General features: G+C 52.5%; 1 protein-coding gene across 12 annotated transcripts in view; it reads right to left on the bottom strand.

Annotated features, from left to right (window-relative positions):
* LOC123757839 (tyrosine-protein phosphatase non-receptor type 11) overlaps positions 1-16,793 on the bottom strand; it is a 301,801-nt gene that overhangs the window by 70,605 nt on the left and 214,403 nt on the right. For all 12 annotated transcript variants that reach the window (XM_045741772.2, XM_045741746.2, XM_045741711.2 and 9 more), the window contains one exon: positions 937-1,104. In XM_045741772.2, the coding sequence (XP_045597728.1) occupies positions 937-1,104 (168 nt within the window). The remainder of the gene's footprint in view (positions 1-936; positions 1,105-16,793) is intronic.

The following is a 16,793-nucleotide window of genomic DNA, read 5'->3' on the forward strand; positions in this document are numbered from 1 at the left end:
TGTAATCTTTAATATGTGTTTCATTTAATGCTCCAAACATTGCATTTCACTAATAGGAGGCTTTTACGAATAGGCCTTTGTTTCTCATTGCTGATTTAAAGCCTCATGTGTTTGAAAATATGTTGACATTTCCACTTTGTGCATTGTCTGAGCTTTGATAGGTTTATTACACCTGCATCCTAATCCTCGGTGTGCACTGGTTTTCACCAGCTTATTGCAGGTCACTTGCCAAGTAGTGAAACTTAATCAGCTAATTTCCTACCCTTGAACCTATGTGGTTTGGAAGTTTGCTGTCATTATGCCCCTCTTCTTGTACACGTCTGCTGTCTACATCCAGCATATTCATTTGCCACAACGTACAATATGCTACATTTTAATATAACCAGAAATGTACGAATCCAAGCAACCTACCAAACTTAACCTACTAATGCACAGAAAATGTGGATATCTGTGAGCTGCTGCTTTTTTTTTATAATTCTTTGTATATCTACGGAGGAGACTAAAATGGATAAACTGAGATGTATTAGTTGAGAGAACAGGTTGCTACTTCGTCTCTTCATATGGATCCCCCACAGTCCATACTCTTCCAGTTATTGCTCCGAGACTTTATTCCTGCTTCACCTAAGTGCAGTGCTCCAGAGCTCAGCTGCCCCAGGTGAGCTCACATCAGGATTTCTTAACATCTTCCATTTCTTTATGTTACATTATTATGTAGGCAGGAGTCCTGGTGTGAGGTACCACGGGGAGAATTATTAAGGAGGCTACTGAGAGGATACCCCAGAAAAAGAGCACCGCATGATATGAAATGTATCCTTGTAAACTATAGCACGTATGAACTGATATTATCATACTTAACTCATTCTTAACCTCAAGATCTCAAGATAACCTTCAAGGTATAATTTTATGTACATGTTCTAATAGTGAAATTTAACTTACAGTGAAATGATAATGAAAAACTTTTCTCTCGGGCAGATCATCTTTGACAGTGAGGAGGAATTCTCGTAGTATGTAGTCATTGTTTGAGCTTTCAGAAACATTGCGAACTGTGATACGGCCATATTCCTTACAAGAGCCCTCTTCGGGCCAGTAACGGCCACATTTATTCTGAAAAAAATAATATGAAATTATATTTTTGAATACACAATTTCAAATGTAGATATGATAAGAGCCCAGTAGGCTCAGGAATCTGTACATCAGTTGACTGACAGTTGAGAGGTGGGACCAAAGAGCCAAAGCTCAACCCCCCCAAGCACAACTAAGTGACTACTCACATACACATCACACATACATGTATGTGCATGCACACATAATTCGATACACAGTATTATATGTATATATGATAAGAAAACAAAGTGAAAAGGAGTCAAATCTACTTTGAAATTATGACAATTTAAAAGTGAGGGTAAAGAGCAAATGCCCGACCCTGCAAGCACAACTAGGCGAGCACACGGGGAAAATTGAGTGGGACACCGGTGGAAATTGAGTGCCCAAATGAACCACAGAGATATTAGAAAGAATTTTTTTAGTGTCAGAGTGGTTGACAAATGGAATGCATTAAGCAGTGATGTGGCGGAGGCTGACTCCATACACAGTTTCAAGTGTAGATATGATACGAGCCCAGTAGGCTCAGGAACCTGTACACCAAAGGGCTGGCGTACCGAAAGGGAAACTATGGGGAGATGAATAAATTCCTAAAGGATATACCATGGGACACAGAACTCAGAACTAAGTCCGTACAAGACATGATGAACTATGTCACCCAAAAGTGTCAGGAGGCGGTAAACAGGTTTATCCCGGCCTGACAGGAAAAAACTGAGAAGCAAAAGAAGAATCCGTGGTTTAATAGGGAATGTATGAAAGCAAAGGAGCTGAACAAAAGGGCATGGAGGAACTTCCATAATAACATAACACCAGAAAGTAGAGAGAGATACCAGAGAACCAGGAATGAATATGTTAGTGTGAGAAGAGCAGCTGAGAAAAGGTATGAAAATGATATAGCTAACAAGGCCAAGATCGAACCAAAGCTACTACACAGTCACATCAGGAGGAAGACAACAGTGAAGGAACAGGTGATGAAACTTAAAATGGGTGAGGACAGGTACACAGAGAATGACAAAGACGTGTGTGAAGAACTCAACAAAAGGTTCCAGGAGGTCTTTACAATAGAACAAGGAGAGGTCACGGCGCTAGGAAAGGTGGCAGCAAACCAGGTGACCTTGGAAGGGTTCGAAATTACAAAAGATGAGGTCAAGAGGCACCTATTGGAGCTAGACGTGAGAAAGGCTGTTGGGCCGGACGAAATCTCACCATGGGTATTGAAAGAGTGTGCAGGAGCACTTTGTTGGCCACTGTCCATAGTGTATAGTAAGTCACTGGAAACGGGAGACCTACCAGAAATATGGAAGACGGCTAATGTAGTCCCAATATACAAAAAGGGTGAAAGACAAGAGGCACTGAACTACAGGCCAGTGTCCTTAACTTGTATACCATGCCAGGTGATGGAGAAGATCATGAGAAAAAACCTAGTAACACATCTGGAGAGAAGGGATTTCGTGACAACCCATCAACATGGGTTCAGGGAGGGTATATCTTGCCTTACAGGCTTAATAGAATTCTACGATCAGGTGACAAAGATTAAGCAAGAAAGAGAAGGATGGGTGGACTGCATTTTTTTGGACTGACGGAAAGCCTTTGACACAGTACCCCATAAAAGGCTGATGCATAAGCTGGGGAAACAGACTGGAGTAACTGGTAGGGTGCTCCAGTGGATAAGGGAGTACCTAAAAAATAGGAAGCAGAGTTACAGTGAGGGGTGAGACCTCAGATTGGCATGAAGTCACTAGTGGAGTCCCACAGGACTCTGTACTCGGACCTATTCTGTTTCTGATATACGTAAATGATCTCCCAGAGGGTATAGACTCATTCCTCTCAATGTTTGCTGACGACACCAAAATTATGAGAAGGATTAAGACAAAGGAGGACAGCTTGAGGCTTCAAGACGACCTGGACAAGCTGCAGGAATGGTCGAACAAATGGTTGTTTGAGTTTAACCCAAGCAAATGTAATGTAATGAATATAAGTATAGGGAGCAGGATACCAGATACAAGGTATCATTTGGGAGATGAAATACTTCAAGGGTCAGAGAGAGAGAGAAAGACCTGGGGGTTGATATCACACCAGACCTGTCCCCTGAAGCTCATATCAAGAGGATAACATCAGCGGCATATGCCAGGTTGGCTAACATAAGAACAGCCTTTAGAAACTTGTGTAAGAATCTTTCAGAACATTATATACCACATATGTCAGACCAATCCTGGAGTATGTGGCTCCAGCATGGAGTCCATATCTAGTCAAGCATAAGACTAAACTGGAAAAGATTCAAAGGTTTGCCACCAGACTAGTACCCGAACTGAGGGGGTATGAGCTACGAGGAGAGACTACAGGAATTAAACCTCACATCACTGGGAGACGGAAGAGTTAGAGGGGACATGATCATCACATACAAGATTCTCTGAGGAATTGATAGGGTAGATAAAGACAAACTTTTTAACACAAGGGGCACACGCACTAGGGGACACAGGTGGAAATTGAGTGCCCAAATGAGCCATAGAGACGTTAGAAAGAATTTTTTCAGTGTCAAAGTAATAGACAAATGGAATGCATTTGAAAGTGATGTGGTAGAGGCTGACTCCATACACAGCTTCAAGTGTAGATATGATAGAGCCCAGTAGGCTCAGGAACCTGTACATTAGTCGATTGACCGTTGAGAGGCGGGACCAAAGAGCTAGAGCTCAGCCCCCGCAAGCACAATTAGGTAAGTACCAGTTGATTGACAGTTGAGAGGTGGGACCAAAGAGCCAGAGCTCAACCCCCGCAAGCACAAATAGGTGAGTATAAGTGGTACATACAGCCAAGCTGACAACATTCATGATTCGCAGTCCGTGAACAATCCACAAGCTAACAACAAATGGGTAGTTTCTTTCACCTAATGCACCTTTTAGAAATATTACGCTTTATGCATGACTAGGATGCAGCTACTGTGAGTTGCATCCTGGCAATGTGTGCTTAATCACTGTACTGTGTAGCTGTAAAATGTGACTAGTCCTGGGTGTGCAGAAAAATAATTATTCTGGGTGTGCAGAAAAATAATTATTCCCCCAATTAAAACAAAAAAAATTGTATGTAACATACTTTGGTTGTAATGGAATAAGAAAGTGTGGAAATATTTACTTGCTGAGAGAGGACACGCCAGTGGCAGTGTGCTCAGCCGAGCAGTGAGGTGGGGGCTGCCGTAAACACATTTTTACATAATTATTTAACTGTTTTTCAATTATTATATCTCTAGTTTTTTTTGCAGTAATATTAATGAAAAGTGTGTAATTTGAGAAATTTATACAGTTAAATGTGTGGAACATTGCTATGCTCAAAAATGAGCTTATGATATGTATATTGTCATAAAATATTGTCTGCCAGCCAATAAGACTCCAGCACCCAATATCACAGCCAATATGAAGAAGACCTAAATGCAAAAATAGGCAAGATCCAACAGTGAGGCATAAACTGGGTCATGCAGGGGGCTCCTAAAAAGTGCCATATGCTGTAGGAGGGACCCGAGAGGCAGGAACCCTTGGGAGGACGATCCTGAAGACCCAAAGGCATGTGGAAACGAACCCTGGGGAAAGAAGCACTCGAACCATGTGCACACATGTTTTACACATGATAAAAAACCAGCGTTGAATGTAATGAAACGCCATTTTCTGGGTGAGCCCCGGAGGCTCCCTGGAGCTTATCAGGCTAATGTATGTTATATTAGATCGGGACATTAGCTATGGAGTTCAGACCTACCAGGGACCAGCGCCAGAACCTGGCCCCTTAAGAGAGGTTTCAGGGAGCAATGGCCCTGGAAAACCCCATATGGTTGGGGGTTTTCCTTATCTGCCATCGACCAGGGTTAGGCACCCAGAAAGGTAGGCGTAACAAAACAAACCCCACATGGTAAGAAACTACAACAAAAACCGAACAGAGAGGTAGAAAACTCCCTACAATCCCAAGGAAAACAATCAAACAATCAATTTACTGCCACGCCTGTTGTCCGCGCAGCCCTCCCCTCCCCGGACCTCACCACGCTGGCTGCCGTCAGTTCGGAAACTAGGCTTCAACCAACGCGAAAAATCCCGCCGACCGGATGGGAGGGAGGGTAGCCAGGGAGCCTCCGGGGCTCACCCAGAAAATGGCGTTTCATTACATTCAACGCTGGTTTTCTGTAGGGGGCCCCTACGGCTCCCTGGAGCTACATACCCAAAGAGAAGGAAAAAACCAGCGTTGAATGTAATGAAACGCCATTTTCTGGGTGAGCCCCGGAGGCTCCCTGGAGCTTATCGGGCTAATGTATGTTATGTTAGACCGGGACATTAGCTAAGGAGTTCAGACCTACCAGGGACCAGCGCCAGAACCTGGCCCCTTCAGAGAGGTTTCAGGGAGCAATGGCCCTGGAAAACCCCATATGGTTGGGGGTTTTCCTTATCTGCCATCGACCGGGGTTAGGCACCCAGAAAGGTAGGCGTAACAAAACAAACCCCACATGGTAAGAAACTACAACAAAAACCGAACAGAGAGGTAGAAAACTCCCTACAATCCCAAGGAAACAAGCAAACAAAGCAAACATCACACTTTACTGCCGCGCCGATCGTCCGCGCAGCCCTCCCCACCCCGGGAGGGGGAGGGGGGAGCCCCGGACCTACCGCGCCGGCTGCCAAGCTCCAGTTCGGAAGCTAAGCTTCAACCAACGCGAAAAAACTGCAGACCGGTGGGAGGGAGGGTTTCCAGGGAGCCTCCGGGGCTCACCCAGAAAATGGCGTTTCATTACATTCAACGCTGGTTTTCTGTGGGGAGCCCCTACGGCTCCCTGGAGCTTCATACCCAAAGAGAAGGAAAAGAAAGGGCTAACCCGGGAGGCGGCCGCCACAAACTCTGCAACGCAAAGCCAAGACAACCGGTCGCAAACCTGCGACCCAAGGCAACAAGAACGCCCAAGCACAGACGCACATATGGATGGGCGGCCAAAAACCTGGGCGACCCACAAATCCCTGCGCCCGAGACGTCACCAACACAGCAGCAAATGCTGCAAACGTCTGAACAGCATGGGCGCAAAGACAGACCGCAGGAAGAAGGAAAACACTGCGGACGACCTGGGAGACCCAAGCCCTGAAAACAGGGAACGAAGGAAACGGATCAACCACAGCGCATCCCCAGGCACGGTACACCGGCAACAGCAAAAAGCACAACCGGACAACACAGGACGCACACCCCGGCCAAACCCAACAAATACCAATACCCCAAGAACTCCTCCGGAAAGCAGCCGTCTCGACCGTCGCCAGGACAGAGAAAGGCTGCACACCAAGAAAGCTACCACCAGTACCAAAGAGGAGGAAACTGAAACCGAAGGGGCTACCACAAACTGAGGGGAAGATAAGAAGGCACCCTGAACAAAGACCAGGATGGCTCAGGCGACTCATGAGCAGGCCGGAGAGTAAACAAAACGCGAGAAAACGTAATAAACGTCATACTGTCTCCAAGACGAAGCTCGCAGGTGGGACACCGTCAACAAAGCCACCTGAACACCATAGAAATGGTGAGACCTGCGTCAAAATACCAGCCGCGAAGAGCCAAAGAGAAGGCCGAACCAGTCACGGATAGGACCGATGCGGCCCGCTGAAAAAGGCGAAGCCTCAGGAAAAACGCCCCGGGTACGGACACCTATCAAGCAGCGGCTGAAAAGAAGGCCGGGCCGGCCACCATGGAACCATAAGGACTGTTCTCGTGGGAATGGGCTGCAACCGAGCCAGAACCCGAAGCAACAGCTGGACCGGGAGAAGAGGTACAAGTACCCCCCACCTCGACCAGGCCTGCCGAAAGCCTCCACCGTGAAGTCCTCGCAGGTGGGAAGGGCGCCACAAAACGGGCGACGCCTAGACCACGCCGACCCGAAGACGTCCATGGCCAGGAGTCCATAAGCCCAACAGAGCCAACAAAACGAATCGGCGACGACTGGCCAACCCACGAAGAGGAAAGAACCGAGACAGCTGTCCACCAGGACGCAGGACACACTCCGGACACGAACCACACGGTTAACCAAACCCCCTGTGGTTCCGGCAAGAACCACCAGAGAACAGTCCAAACAGAGCTGAATGGTAGAGCACCTAGTGACCCAAACCCTCCGAAGCGCAAACCAGACAGCCATGAACACCTGAACCGGGCTGAGAGCCCGACGGACAGACAGACTCCATCAACCTCGGCCGACCTGGTGAGCACAGGTCACAAAGCCCCAGCCGAGAGACGACCCGTCCGTGAACACATCGAGCGAAGGCTCGGGGAGGTGCCAAGGCACGGAACCCCGAAAACCCCAAAGAGGAAGCTGGTGACGCAGCACCAACACCAGATCCCCAGAGGAACCCAAGGAATGCAAGAGGCGGAAGGGGAGTCTCCGTAGGAACCAACCGACGCCGGAGCCAAACCCGACTCCGTGGACAGACAAGCACGCCGAAGTGCAAACTCCCGCACAACCGCCCAAGCAACCGCTGAGCAACCCGGGACCCCCTCCTGAACAGCCAAAGGCGGGACCACAGCCGCAGTAACACTTCCGGAGGGAAGACAACGAGGGGCCCAAGAGCCTGAAACAAGGCCCAGGTCCGAACCCGGGACGGAAACAGAAGGTAAAACCTCCAGACCACCAGGAAACCAAACCTCCAGACCACCAGGAAACCAAACCCAGCGATCTGGAAAGAACCATCCCCTGGCGAGCAGACAAGCGGACTGACTGGGAGCCCACTCCAGCCAGTCGTCGAGGTAGGCCAGACACCGAATCTCAGACGCAGACAGGGCACTAAGATCCGGTAAAGATGCAAAGAGTATACAAAGTGCCCTTTACAAAATAGGGAAGGCAATAAAACAGCAAACCTGAAGCCCCACCACCAAAGCATTATATGACAATCATATTAAGACATGACATATGACAATCATGATATGACAATATGACAATTATAATCAAAGCATTATATGACAGTGCTGGGAAGACGGGACACCACGAGAGTAGCTCTCATCCTGTAACTACACTTAGGTAAGTACACATAGGTAATTACCAACCGTGCTAGCCCCAGAAAAACTGGAGAGGAACGTGCCAAGAAGTGACCTGGAGGTCCAGGTCCACCATCCATGCACCCGGCCCTAACAGAATCCGAACAGGAGACAACAGTCCTCCGAGGAGGGCAGAGGATCCAGGGCGCAGACTGAAGTAGTCCAGAAGAACTGCAGACTGGAAAAGCTCATGACTGCAAAGAGCAGACGGGAAAAGCTCATGACTGCAAAGAGCAGACGGGAAGCCCAGAAGGATGGGGCGGATCGACCACGCCCCACACACCCACGAAGAGGAAATGACGAAGCGCAGGGGAAGAAGCCCACCCCGCCAGCTCTGAACCCCCCCCCCAAGGGGGAGAAGCCGTCCTCCGACGCCAGCAGAGGCCGGAAGACAACCCAAAGCGCCCACCAACAGCGGGACCAAGCGAGAGGCAACAGAGCAAGCTGCTCCCCCAGCGCCCAGTCAACAGAGAAGGGAACAGAACCCCTTCAGAAAGAAAAAGTACACTACTGAAGTCATGAGGAGAGACTACGGGAATGAAACCACACTTCGCTGTTAGACGAAGTGAGGGGAGACCTGATCACCACATTCAAGATACCCAAGGGAATCGACAGGGTTGATAAGGACAGGCTATGTAACACAAGGGGCACACGCACTAGGGGACACAGGTGGAAACGGAGTACCCAAAAGAGCCACAGATAGAATTAATTTTTTTTTTTTTTTTTTTTTTTTTATAGTGTCAGAATGGGAACAGGAAAGCACTAGGAAGTACAGTAATGTGGCGACTCCTCACACAAGTAACGAGGCTGACCCCCATACAATGTCACATGCAGACATGATAGAGCCCAAGAGGCACAGAAACCGATACACCTGTTGATGGACGGTTGAGGCAGGACCAAGGAGCCAGAGCTCAACCCCCACAAGCACAACTAGGTGAGGACATATATTGTAAAAGCACAAGCCGCCGACTAGTGGCAGAGAGCACTACGCCGGCCAGGCAAAGAAGGCACAAAACTGCATCAAAAAGGCCCACCCCAACAGCAAAACCACAAAGTCCTAGCACAACCACAACATGTGCCAAGACCCAAAAAGCTCAGTCTGCAAGCCAGGAAGACCCCGGAACCCCAAAAGGCAGAACCGGGTCACACGAGGAAACAAAGTCCCCTGAACCCACAAAAGGGGGCCCCAAGAGGAAGAAACCTCCAGAACGAAACCAAGGAACCCAAAGGAACCCAGAATCAAACAAGGGGGAGCCCAACCACCACATTTGCCGGCGGAGAACACCACTGAAAGGCAAAGCACAGACCCCAGCAGAACGCCCTGGGAAAACGGTCCCAACAGACCGAAAACCGAGGGGCAAGGTGTGGGAGCAAGCATACCAGCCAGGGGCACTGAGCCTAAACCCATAGGCTCAGACCCAAAATCAACACCCAAACGTTCCCAGAGGAACAGACAACGGCAAGAAAACACCAGAAAAACAAAGAAACGACAACAGGAGAACAAAAACCCTGAAATGTTTTTGAAAACTCACCAGAGACGCTCGCTCGCACACCCAGACCCATGTAAACAAACCGCAACGCCGCCCTGGTGGCCACGCCGTGAAACCGGCAGACGAAAATGGCCACCAGCAGGGGCTGTGACTGACGCTAAATACACAAAAACACGCCAGCAAATGTGGGAAGCTAGCAGACTGGAAGGGCGAAAAACGCCGCCCAACAGCAGAAAAACCCCTGAAGGGGCAAAACCGCCCCAGAACTGCTAGCAGGCAACCCCCACAGCCCCGGGAACCAACAACAGAGGCCCCGGGGCAGAGCCGTCCTCCAAGCCCTCCGCCCTGAAAGAAAAGCAAGAGTCCATGGGAAAGGCAACAAGAAAGGGCCGCTGGTAAGACCCAGAAGCCTTGGCAGGAGGCACAGGCTCAAACCTCCGTCCCCAACCCGAACGGGGCAGCCCCCGAAAACCGCCCGAGTCTCTGCCGCAACTAAACCCCGCCCCGACCCCGAAACCCGCAGACGGTCCGGAGCCGGGAACATGGAGAGAAAGGGGCGAGCAGCACCTAACCAAACGGGGCGGCCACGGGGCATTCGAGTGGGAAACCAACCTAGCATGTTGCAGCAACCTAACCTAGCTTGCAACATGGATGCCGCCTGTACTCTGAACAGTAATAACATCAGGAGAGTACTGGAGAACAAGCAGAGAATCACTCGCAAGACTCCGGGTCAAGGTGTCAGTGACCCAACAGGCAGCATGACGGAGGTAAAATTGGCGACTGTCACCCGGAGACAAGGGAACAGCAACCAACGATCCCGTACAAGACGGGTTGGAACCCGGAAGACACATTCAATGGTCCCCCGAGCCCAGACAGGGGTTTCCAGGGCCCGTAGGGTAACAACTACGGGAAGCCCGGGCAAGGTGTTGCTAACCGGTGAAGAAACCCAAACATAACAAGAGGGTAGATTATAGCACTGAAAACCCCTGAGACGTGTACAAGCACGGGGGCCTAGCAGAGGGCCGCCAAACACTACCAGTGGAACTATAACCACCTTAGGCAGACCCCCACCAGGCAAGAAAAATTAAAAACAAAAGAAAAACCCCGCAAAAGTACACCGTCTCCAGAGGCAACAGAAACCGGCCGCCGCTTAGGTGGCAGGCTGCGCAACACCTTGACGCCCTAACCAGCACAATACCAATCCCTACCCAGGGCCAAACAAGGGCCCCAAGCCCCAGCTGGCCCCAAGGGCGAGGCAAATGCCGAGCAGCAAGAACCTCTACGGGAATGGTTCCCGAACGCCCCAGGGAAGATAACCCTGTTACGCAAGGGCAGTACTCACAGGGCGCTTAGGGAAGTCAGCCACTAAGTACATGCAGCCCCGGCACTGATGAAGTACTCCTGGCCACCGCACACCACAACACACGGCAGTGAACGCCACACAAGGCAAACATCGCCTAGGAAACTGAGGCCAGAGAAGCGACAATCCCGGTTGACATTAGCGAACGAACTGAAGCTTGGCAGCCGGCGCGGTAGGTCCGGGGCTCCCCCCTCCCCCTCCCGGGGTGGGGAGGGCTGCGCGGACGATCGGCGCGGCAGTAAAGTGTGATGTTTGCTTTGTTTGCTTGTTTCCTTGGGATTGTAGGGAGTTTTCTACCTCTCTGTTCGGTTTTTGTTGTAGTTTCTTACCATGTGGGGTTTGTTTTGTAAACGCCTACCTTTCTGGGTGCCTAACCCCGGTCGATGGCAGATAAGGAAAACCCCCAACCATATGGGGTTTTCCAGGGCCATTGCTCCCTGAAACCTCTCTGAAAGGGCCAGGTTCTGGCGCTGGTCCCTGGTAGGTCTGAACTCCTTAGCTAATGTCCCGGTCTAACATAACATACATTAGCCCGATAAGCTCCAGGGAGCCGTAGGGGCTCCCCACAGAAAAGGGGACTTACCCGGGAGGCGGCGGTCACAAACTCCTCAACGCGAAGTCGAGACAACTGGCTGCAACCTGCGACCCAAAGCAACACAAGAACGACGAGGAGCAGGGACGTTCACCAAATAACGGGCGGCCAGGACCCTGTTCGACTTCCAAAATCCACGCGCCCGAATATGTGCCCAAGACATATTACCAAACACGGCAGCCAAAGCCGCAAACTTCCTAACGTCATGGGCGCGAGGATAAACCGCAGGCTGGCTAGACTTAATAACCCTGCGGACAACCTGGGAGACCCGAGCCCTGGAACAGGGAACGAGGGAAACCGGATCAACCCAAAGTGCATCCCCAGCCACCCCGGCTGAAGCGCGCAGGTAACGGCGAAGTGCTGCAACAGGACACAACACATGATGCACCCATGGCCGAACCAACCAAGCATCAATGACCCACGGGCCCCTCCGGAAAGCAGCCGTCTCGTTCTTCGCCAGAAAAGATGGAGAAGGCTGCAAACGGACAAACCTACCCCCAGGACCAAAAGAGCAGAAACCCCTGCGCAGGAGGAGAGCATGAAGCTCCCCTACCCGGCCCCCAGAGGCCAATGCCAACAAAAACAAAGCCTTGGAAAAACAATCAGGAACTGAAGGGGCCACCACAAACCGAGGAGAGGAAAGATAGGAGAGCACCCTGTCCAAGGACCAGGACGGCTCAGGAGGCGCATGAGCAGGCCGGAGGTGAAACATAGCACGGGAAAGCTTACGAAATGGGGCAGGGTGTGATGTCCACCCCGAAAGCTAGCTAGAGCAGCTCCGCCAGCGCCGCACGATACGAGGCGACAGTATTAGGCATCAAATGACGGTCCTGAAAAAGCCAAGAAATAAAGGACAAAACAACCCGATCCGAAAGAAAAGACAACCTACGAAGAGCCAGAAAATGGCGAAAAGAATGCCAGGAAACTTCATACTGTTGCCTAGACGAAGCTCTCAGGTGGGACACCACAAAGAAGCCACCTGATCACCATAGAAATGGTGATACACCCGCGTCAAAAAGACCAGACGCGAAGAGCAGAGGAGAAGGTCGAACCAGCCCCGTACCGGATCGGGCCGACCTGCTGAAAGAGGCGGAGCCACGGGAAACGTCCCGGGTTCAGGCACCGAGCCAAAAGTACCGGAAACCAAGGCTGGGCCGGCCACCAAGGGGCTACGAGGACTACTCTCCCTGGGAACGTCTTTAACCGAACCAGAACCCGAAGCAACAGCTGGACCGGAGGAAAGAGGTATAGGTAACCCCACCTCGACCAGTCCTGCCGAAAGGCATCCACCGCGAACGCCTCGCTGTCGGGGAAGGGCGTCACATATATAGGGAGACGCCGGGACCACGCCAACGCGAAGAGGTCCACATCTGGGAGACCGTACGTCTGGCAGATCCAACGAAACGAGTCGCCGTCTACCGTCCACTCCGTAGACAGGGGAAGGAAGCGAGACAGACCGTCTGCCAGAACGTTGGACACTCCCCGGATGTGAACCACACGGAGAGCCAAACCCCGAGAATCCATCAGATGAACCACTCGAAGGGACCAACCCCAAAGAGCAAGGACCGAAGAGAACCCCCGCGGTTCAGGCAATGAACCACTGGAGAACAGTCCGAATGGAGGCGAATGGTCGATCCCCGAGCGACCCGAATCCTCCGAAGCGCGAACCAGACAGCCGCGAACTCCCGAACCGTGCTGTGAGCCCGATGGAAGGACAGACCCCACCGTCCCTGGCCTGCCTGGTGAGCACTGGTCACAAAGCCCCAGCCGAGACGACGCGTCCGTGAACACATCGAGCGAGGGATCGGGAAGGCGCCAAGGCACCGAACCCCGAAAAGCCCGAAGAGGAAGTCGGTGACGCAGCAACCGACATAAGACCCCCGGAGGGCAAACCCAACGATCGCGAGAGAGGCGGAAAGGACGTCCCCGAAGGAACCAAAACAGACGCCGAAGCCAAACCCGACCCGGCGGGTAGACTAGCACGGCGAAGTTCAGACTCCCGCACAACCGCTGGAGCAACCGCCGAGTGACCCGGGACCCCTTCAGAAACAGCAAACGGCGGTCTCGCAGCCGTCACAATGCCGCTGGAGGGAGAGACAAGGAAGCGGTCTGAGAATCCCAAACAAGACCCAGCCAGGTCCGAACCTGGGACAGAACCAGATGAGACTTCCTCCAGTTCACCAGGAACCCGAACCTGGCGAGCTGGGAAAGAACCATATCCCTGGCGAGCAGACAAGCTGACCGACTGGGAGCCCACACCAGCCAGTCGTCGAGGTAAGCCAAAACCCGAATCCCTAGAAGATGCAGACGGGTCACCACAACCCAGGTCAGACGCGTGAAAACGCAAGGTGCCAGATTCAAGCCAAAAGGTAGGCATTGAAAACGGTAAGCGTGACGCCCCACCACGAAACCTAACCAGTCCCTGAACCCCGGATGAATAGGAACGTGCCAATACGTGTCCTTGAGGTCCAGGGACACCATCCAGGCACCCGGCTCCAACAGAAGCCGGACCTGAGACAGAGTAGTCATCCGAAAGGAGGGGCAAGGAATCCAGGGGTTCACACGGGACAAGTCCAGAATGAACCTCAGATCCACACAGTCCCGTTTCGGCACTGGAAACAGATGGGAAACCCACCTGAGGGACGTAGTCGTTTCGACCACGCCCAAGCGCACCCACTCCAAGATGACTTGACGAAGCGCAGGAGAAGAAACCTGCCCTGTTAGCCCCGAACCCCCCAAAGGAGGACGAGTCGCCCAACGCCACCGCAGGCCGGATGACACGACCGAAAAGGCCCACAAATCGTGGGACCAAGTGTGGGCAAACAGAGCGAGCCTCCCCTCCTTCGCCCCGTCAACGGGGCAAACCGCGAAAGGGCCGATGCCCCTTACGAGAACCCAACCGTCGAACAGGGCGATCACTGCGCCGACCAGACGATGCTGGCCCCGAAGGGAACAACGGCTCAGAAACTGGCACCAATGGCCCACCTCGACCAGCGGAACCCGAAACCCTGGCACGACCCCTCCGAAACTGCCGAGAACGACTGCTCCGGAGAATCAACAAGTCCGTCATAGGACGACAACTAGACGAAGCCGCATGCAGAAACTGGGACAGCGCAGACTCTGCAAACAGCAACGGACAAAAAGGAGACGAAAACCTAAGAGCCAGGGCCCAAGCGGATTCCAAAGAGAGGGCAAGCACAGCCTGACGGCACGCGAGGCGAGAAGCAAAAAACAGACACCGCTTCCTTCAGGATGGGCGCAAAGAGCTTCAACAGTGCAGCCGACGCCCTAGCTGCCGAAGACAGCGCCCCGGACGAAGGCCCTTCACTCAACACTCCCACATCCTCCTCAAGCCAAGCAGAAGAGAGCTCGAGAAGGGAAAAGAAACGCAAGACCGAAGCCAAATGCCCACGGGTGCGCAACTCCTCCGCAACCAATGAAGCTGAAAGCTGAGGAACCTGCACGTGAAGCTGGAAAAGGCCAACATCCCGAGAAAGCACGGGAGCGAATAAGCACGCATTAAGGTGCTCAAACTCGCCCCTCAGGTAAACCTGCATAAAAGTAGCAGTCTCCCGCCAATCAAGCGTGCGGGTCTGACAGAACCCATGCCACACCCCCAACGAAAAAAAAGGGAAGTCTGCTAGCCAGGAAGACTCCGGAACCTCCAAACGCACCCAAAAACGGGAAGAGGAACCGAACTCAAACAAGGACGGATCCATTGGGGAGGCATAACCCGGGTCTTGCAAGAGGTATGCAGCAAGAGCTTCCCGCGACACCTTCGCGGAGATACGAGAAGTAGCAAACCCCTGGAAAGACGGAGCCGAGGTACCCAAAGGCGCCCGGAACCGAACTCGGGGAGGAGCCGAACCCAAATCATACTCATACAGGGAAGGGGGGTAAGAAAACCCCTCCCCCTGCAACAATAAACCCCGTGGGGAAGGCAAAAGCACCCAAGTAGGGTCACAGGGGGCCCAAGGCCCCCAGGCCGACTCCTCCCCAGCCCCAGGATCCCCTACGTCGGGACCCGGGGCAGAGCCGTCCTCCAAACCCTCTACCCCTGAAGAAAAGGTAGAGTCCAAGGGAAAGGCAGACAAGAAGGGGGCCTGCTGGTGGGACCCAGACGCCTTGGCAGGAGGAACTGGCTCAAATGCCTCCGTCCCCGACCCGGATGGGGCAGCCCCCGAAGCAGCCCGAGTCTCACCACCAACTAAATCCTTTGCCAAGGCCGAAAACCGCATACGTTTCGGAGCCGGACACAGGGGGGGAGGTGCAGGAAGAACCACAGGGGAAGGACCAGAGGGCGCGGCAGGAGCCAAAGCCATAGCGACCAACGCCCCCAGGTCAGGGTCCCTAAAGCCAAAACGGGGCAGCCTCGGGGCATCCAGGCGGGAAACCAACCTAGCGCATTGCAATAACCTAAATCTAACATGCAACGCTAATGCTGCCTGTACTCTAATAGGAACATCCTCAGAGTAAAACTGGAGCACAAGCAGAGAACAGGACTCGCAAGACTCCGGGTCAAAGGTGTCATTGACCCAACAGGCAGCATGACGGAGGCAAAACAGGTGACTGTCACCCTGAGACAAGGGCACACTGCAACCTTCAAACCCGCACAAGGCAGGCTGGAACTCGGGAGACGCATCCATGGGTCCCCGAGCCCCGACAGGGGTTTCCAGGGCCCGTAGGGTAGCAACTACGGGAAGCCCGGGCAAGGTGTTGCTAACCGGTTAAGAAACCCAAACAAAACAAGGGTAAATGATAATACCTGTACTGAAAACACCTGGGACGTGTACAAGCATGGGGGCCTAGCAGAGGGCCACCAAAACAATGCCAGGGGAACTATGGGCCCACGAGGCAGAACCTCCACCAGGCAAACAAAAACAAAACAAAAGAAAAACCCCGCAAAAGTACACCGTCCCCAGAGCAACAGGAACCGGTCGCCGCTTAGGTGGCAGGCCGCGCAACACCTTGACGCCCTAACCAGCACAATACCACTCCCTACCCAAGGCCAAACAAGGGCCCCAAGCCCCAGTTGGCTCCAAGGGTGAGGCAAATGCCGAGCAGCAAGAACCTCTACGGGAGCAGTTCCCGAACGCCCCAGAGAAGATAACCCTGACACGCAAGGGCAGTACTCACAGGGCGCCTAGGAGAGGAAGCCCCTAGGTGCATGCAGCCCCGGCACTGATGAAGTACTCCTGGCCACCGCACACCACACAAA

This window comes from Procambarus clarkii, chromosome 22 (assembly GCF_040958095.1).
Source record: "Procambarus clarkii isolate CNS0578487 chromosome 22, FALCON_Pclarkii_2.0, whole genome shotgun sequence".
Taxonomy (NCBI): Eukaryota; Metazoa; Arthropoda; class Malacostraca; order Decapoda; family Cambaridae; genus Procambarus; species Procambarus clarkii.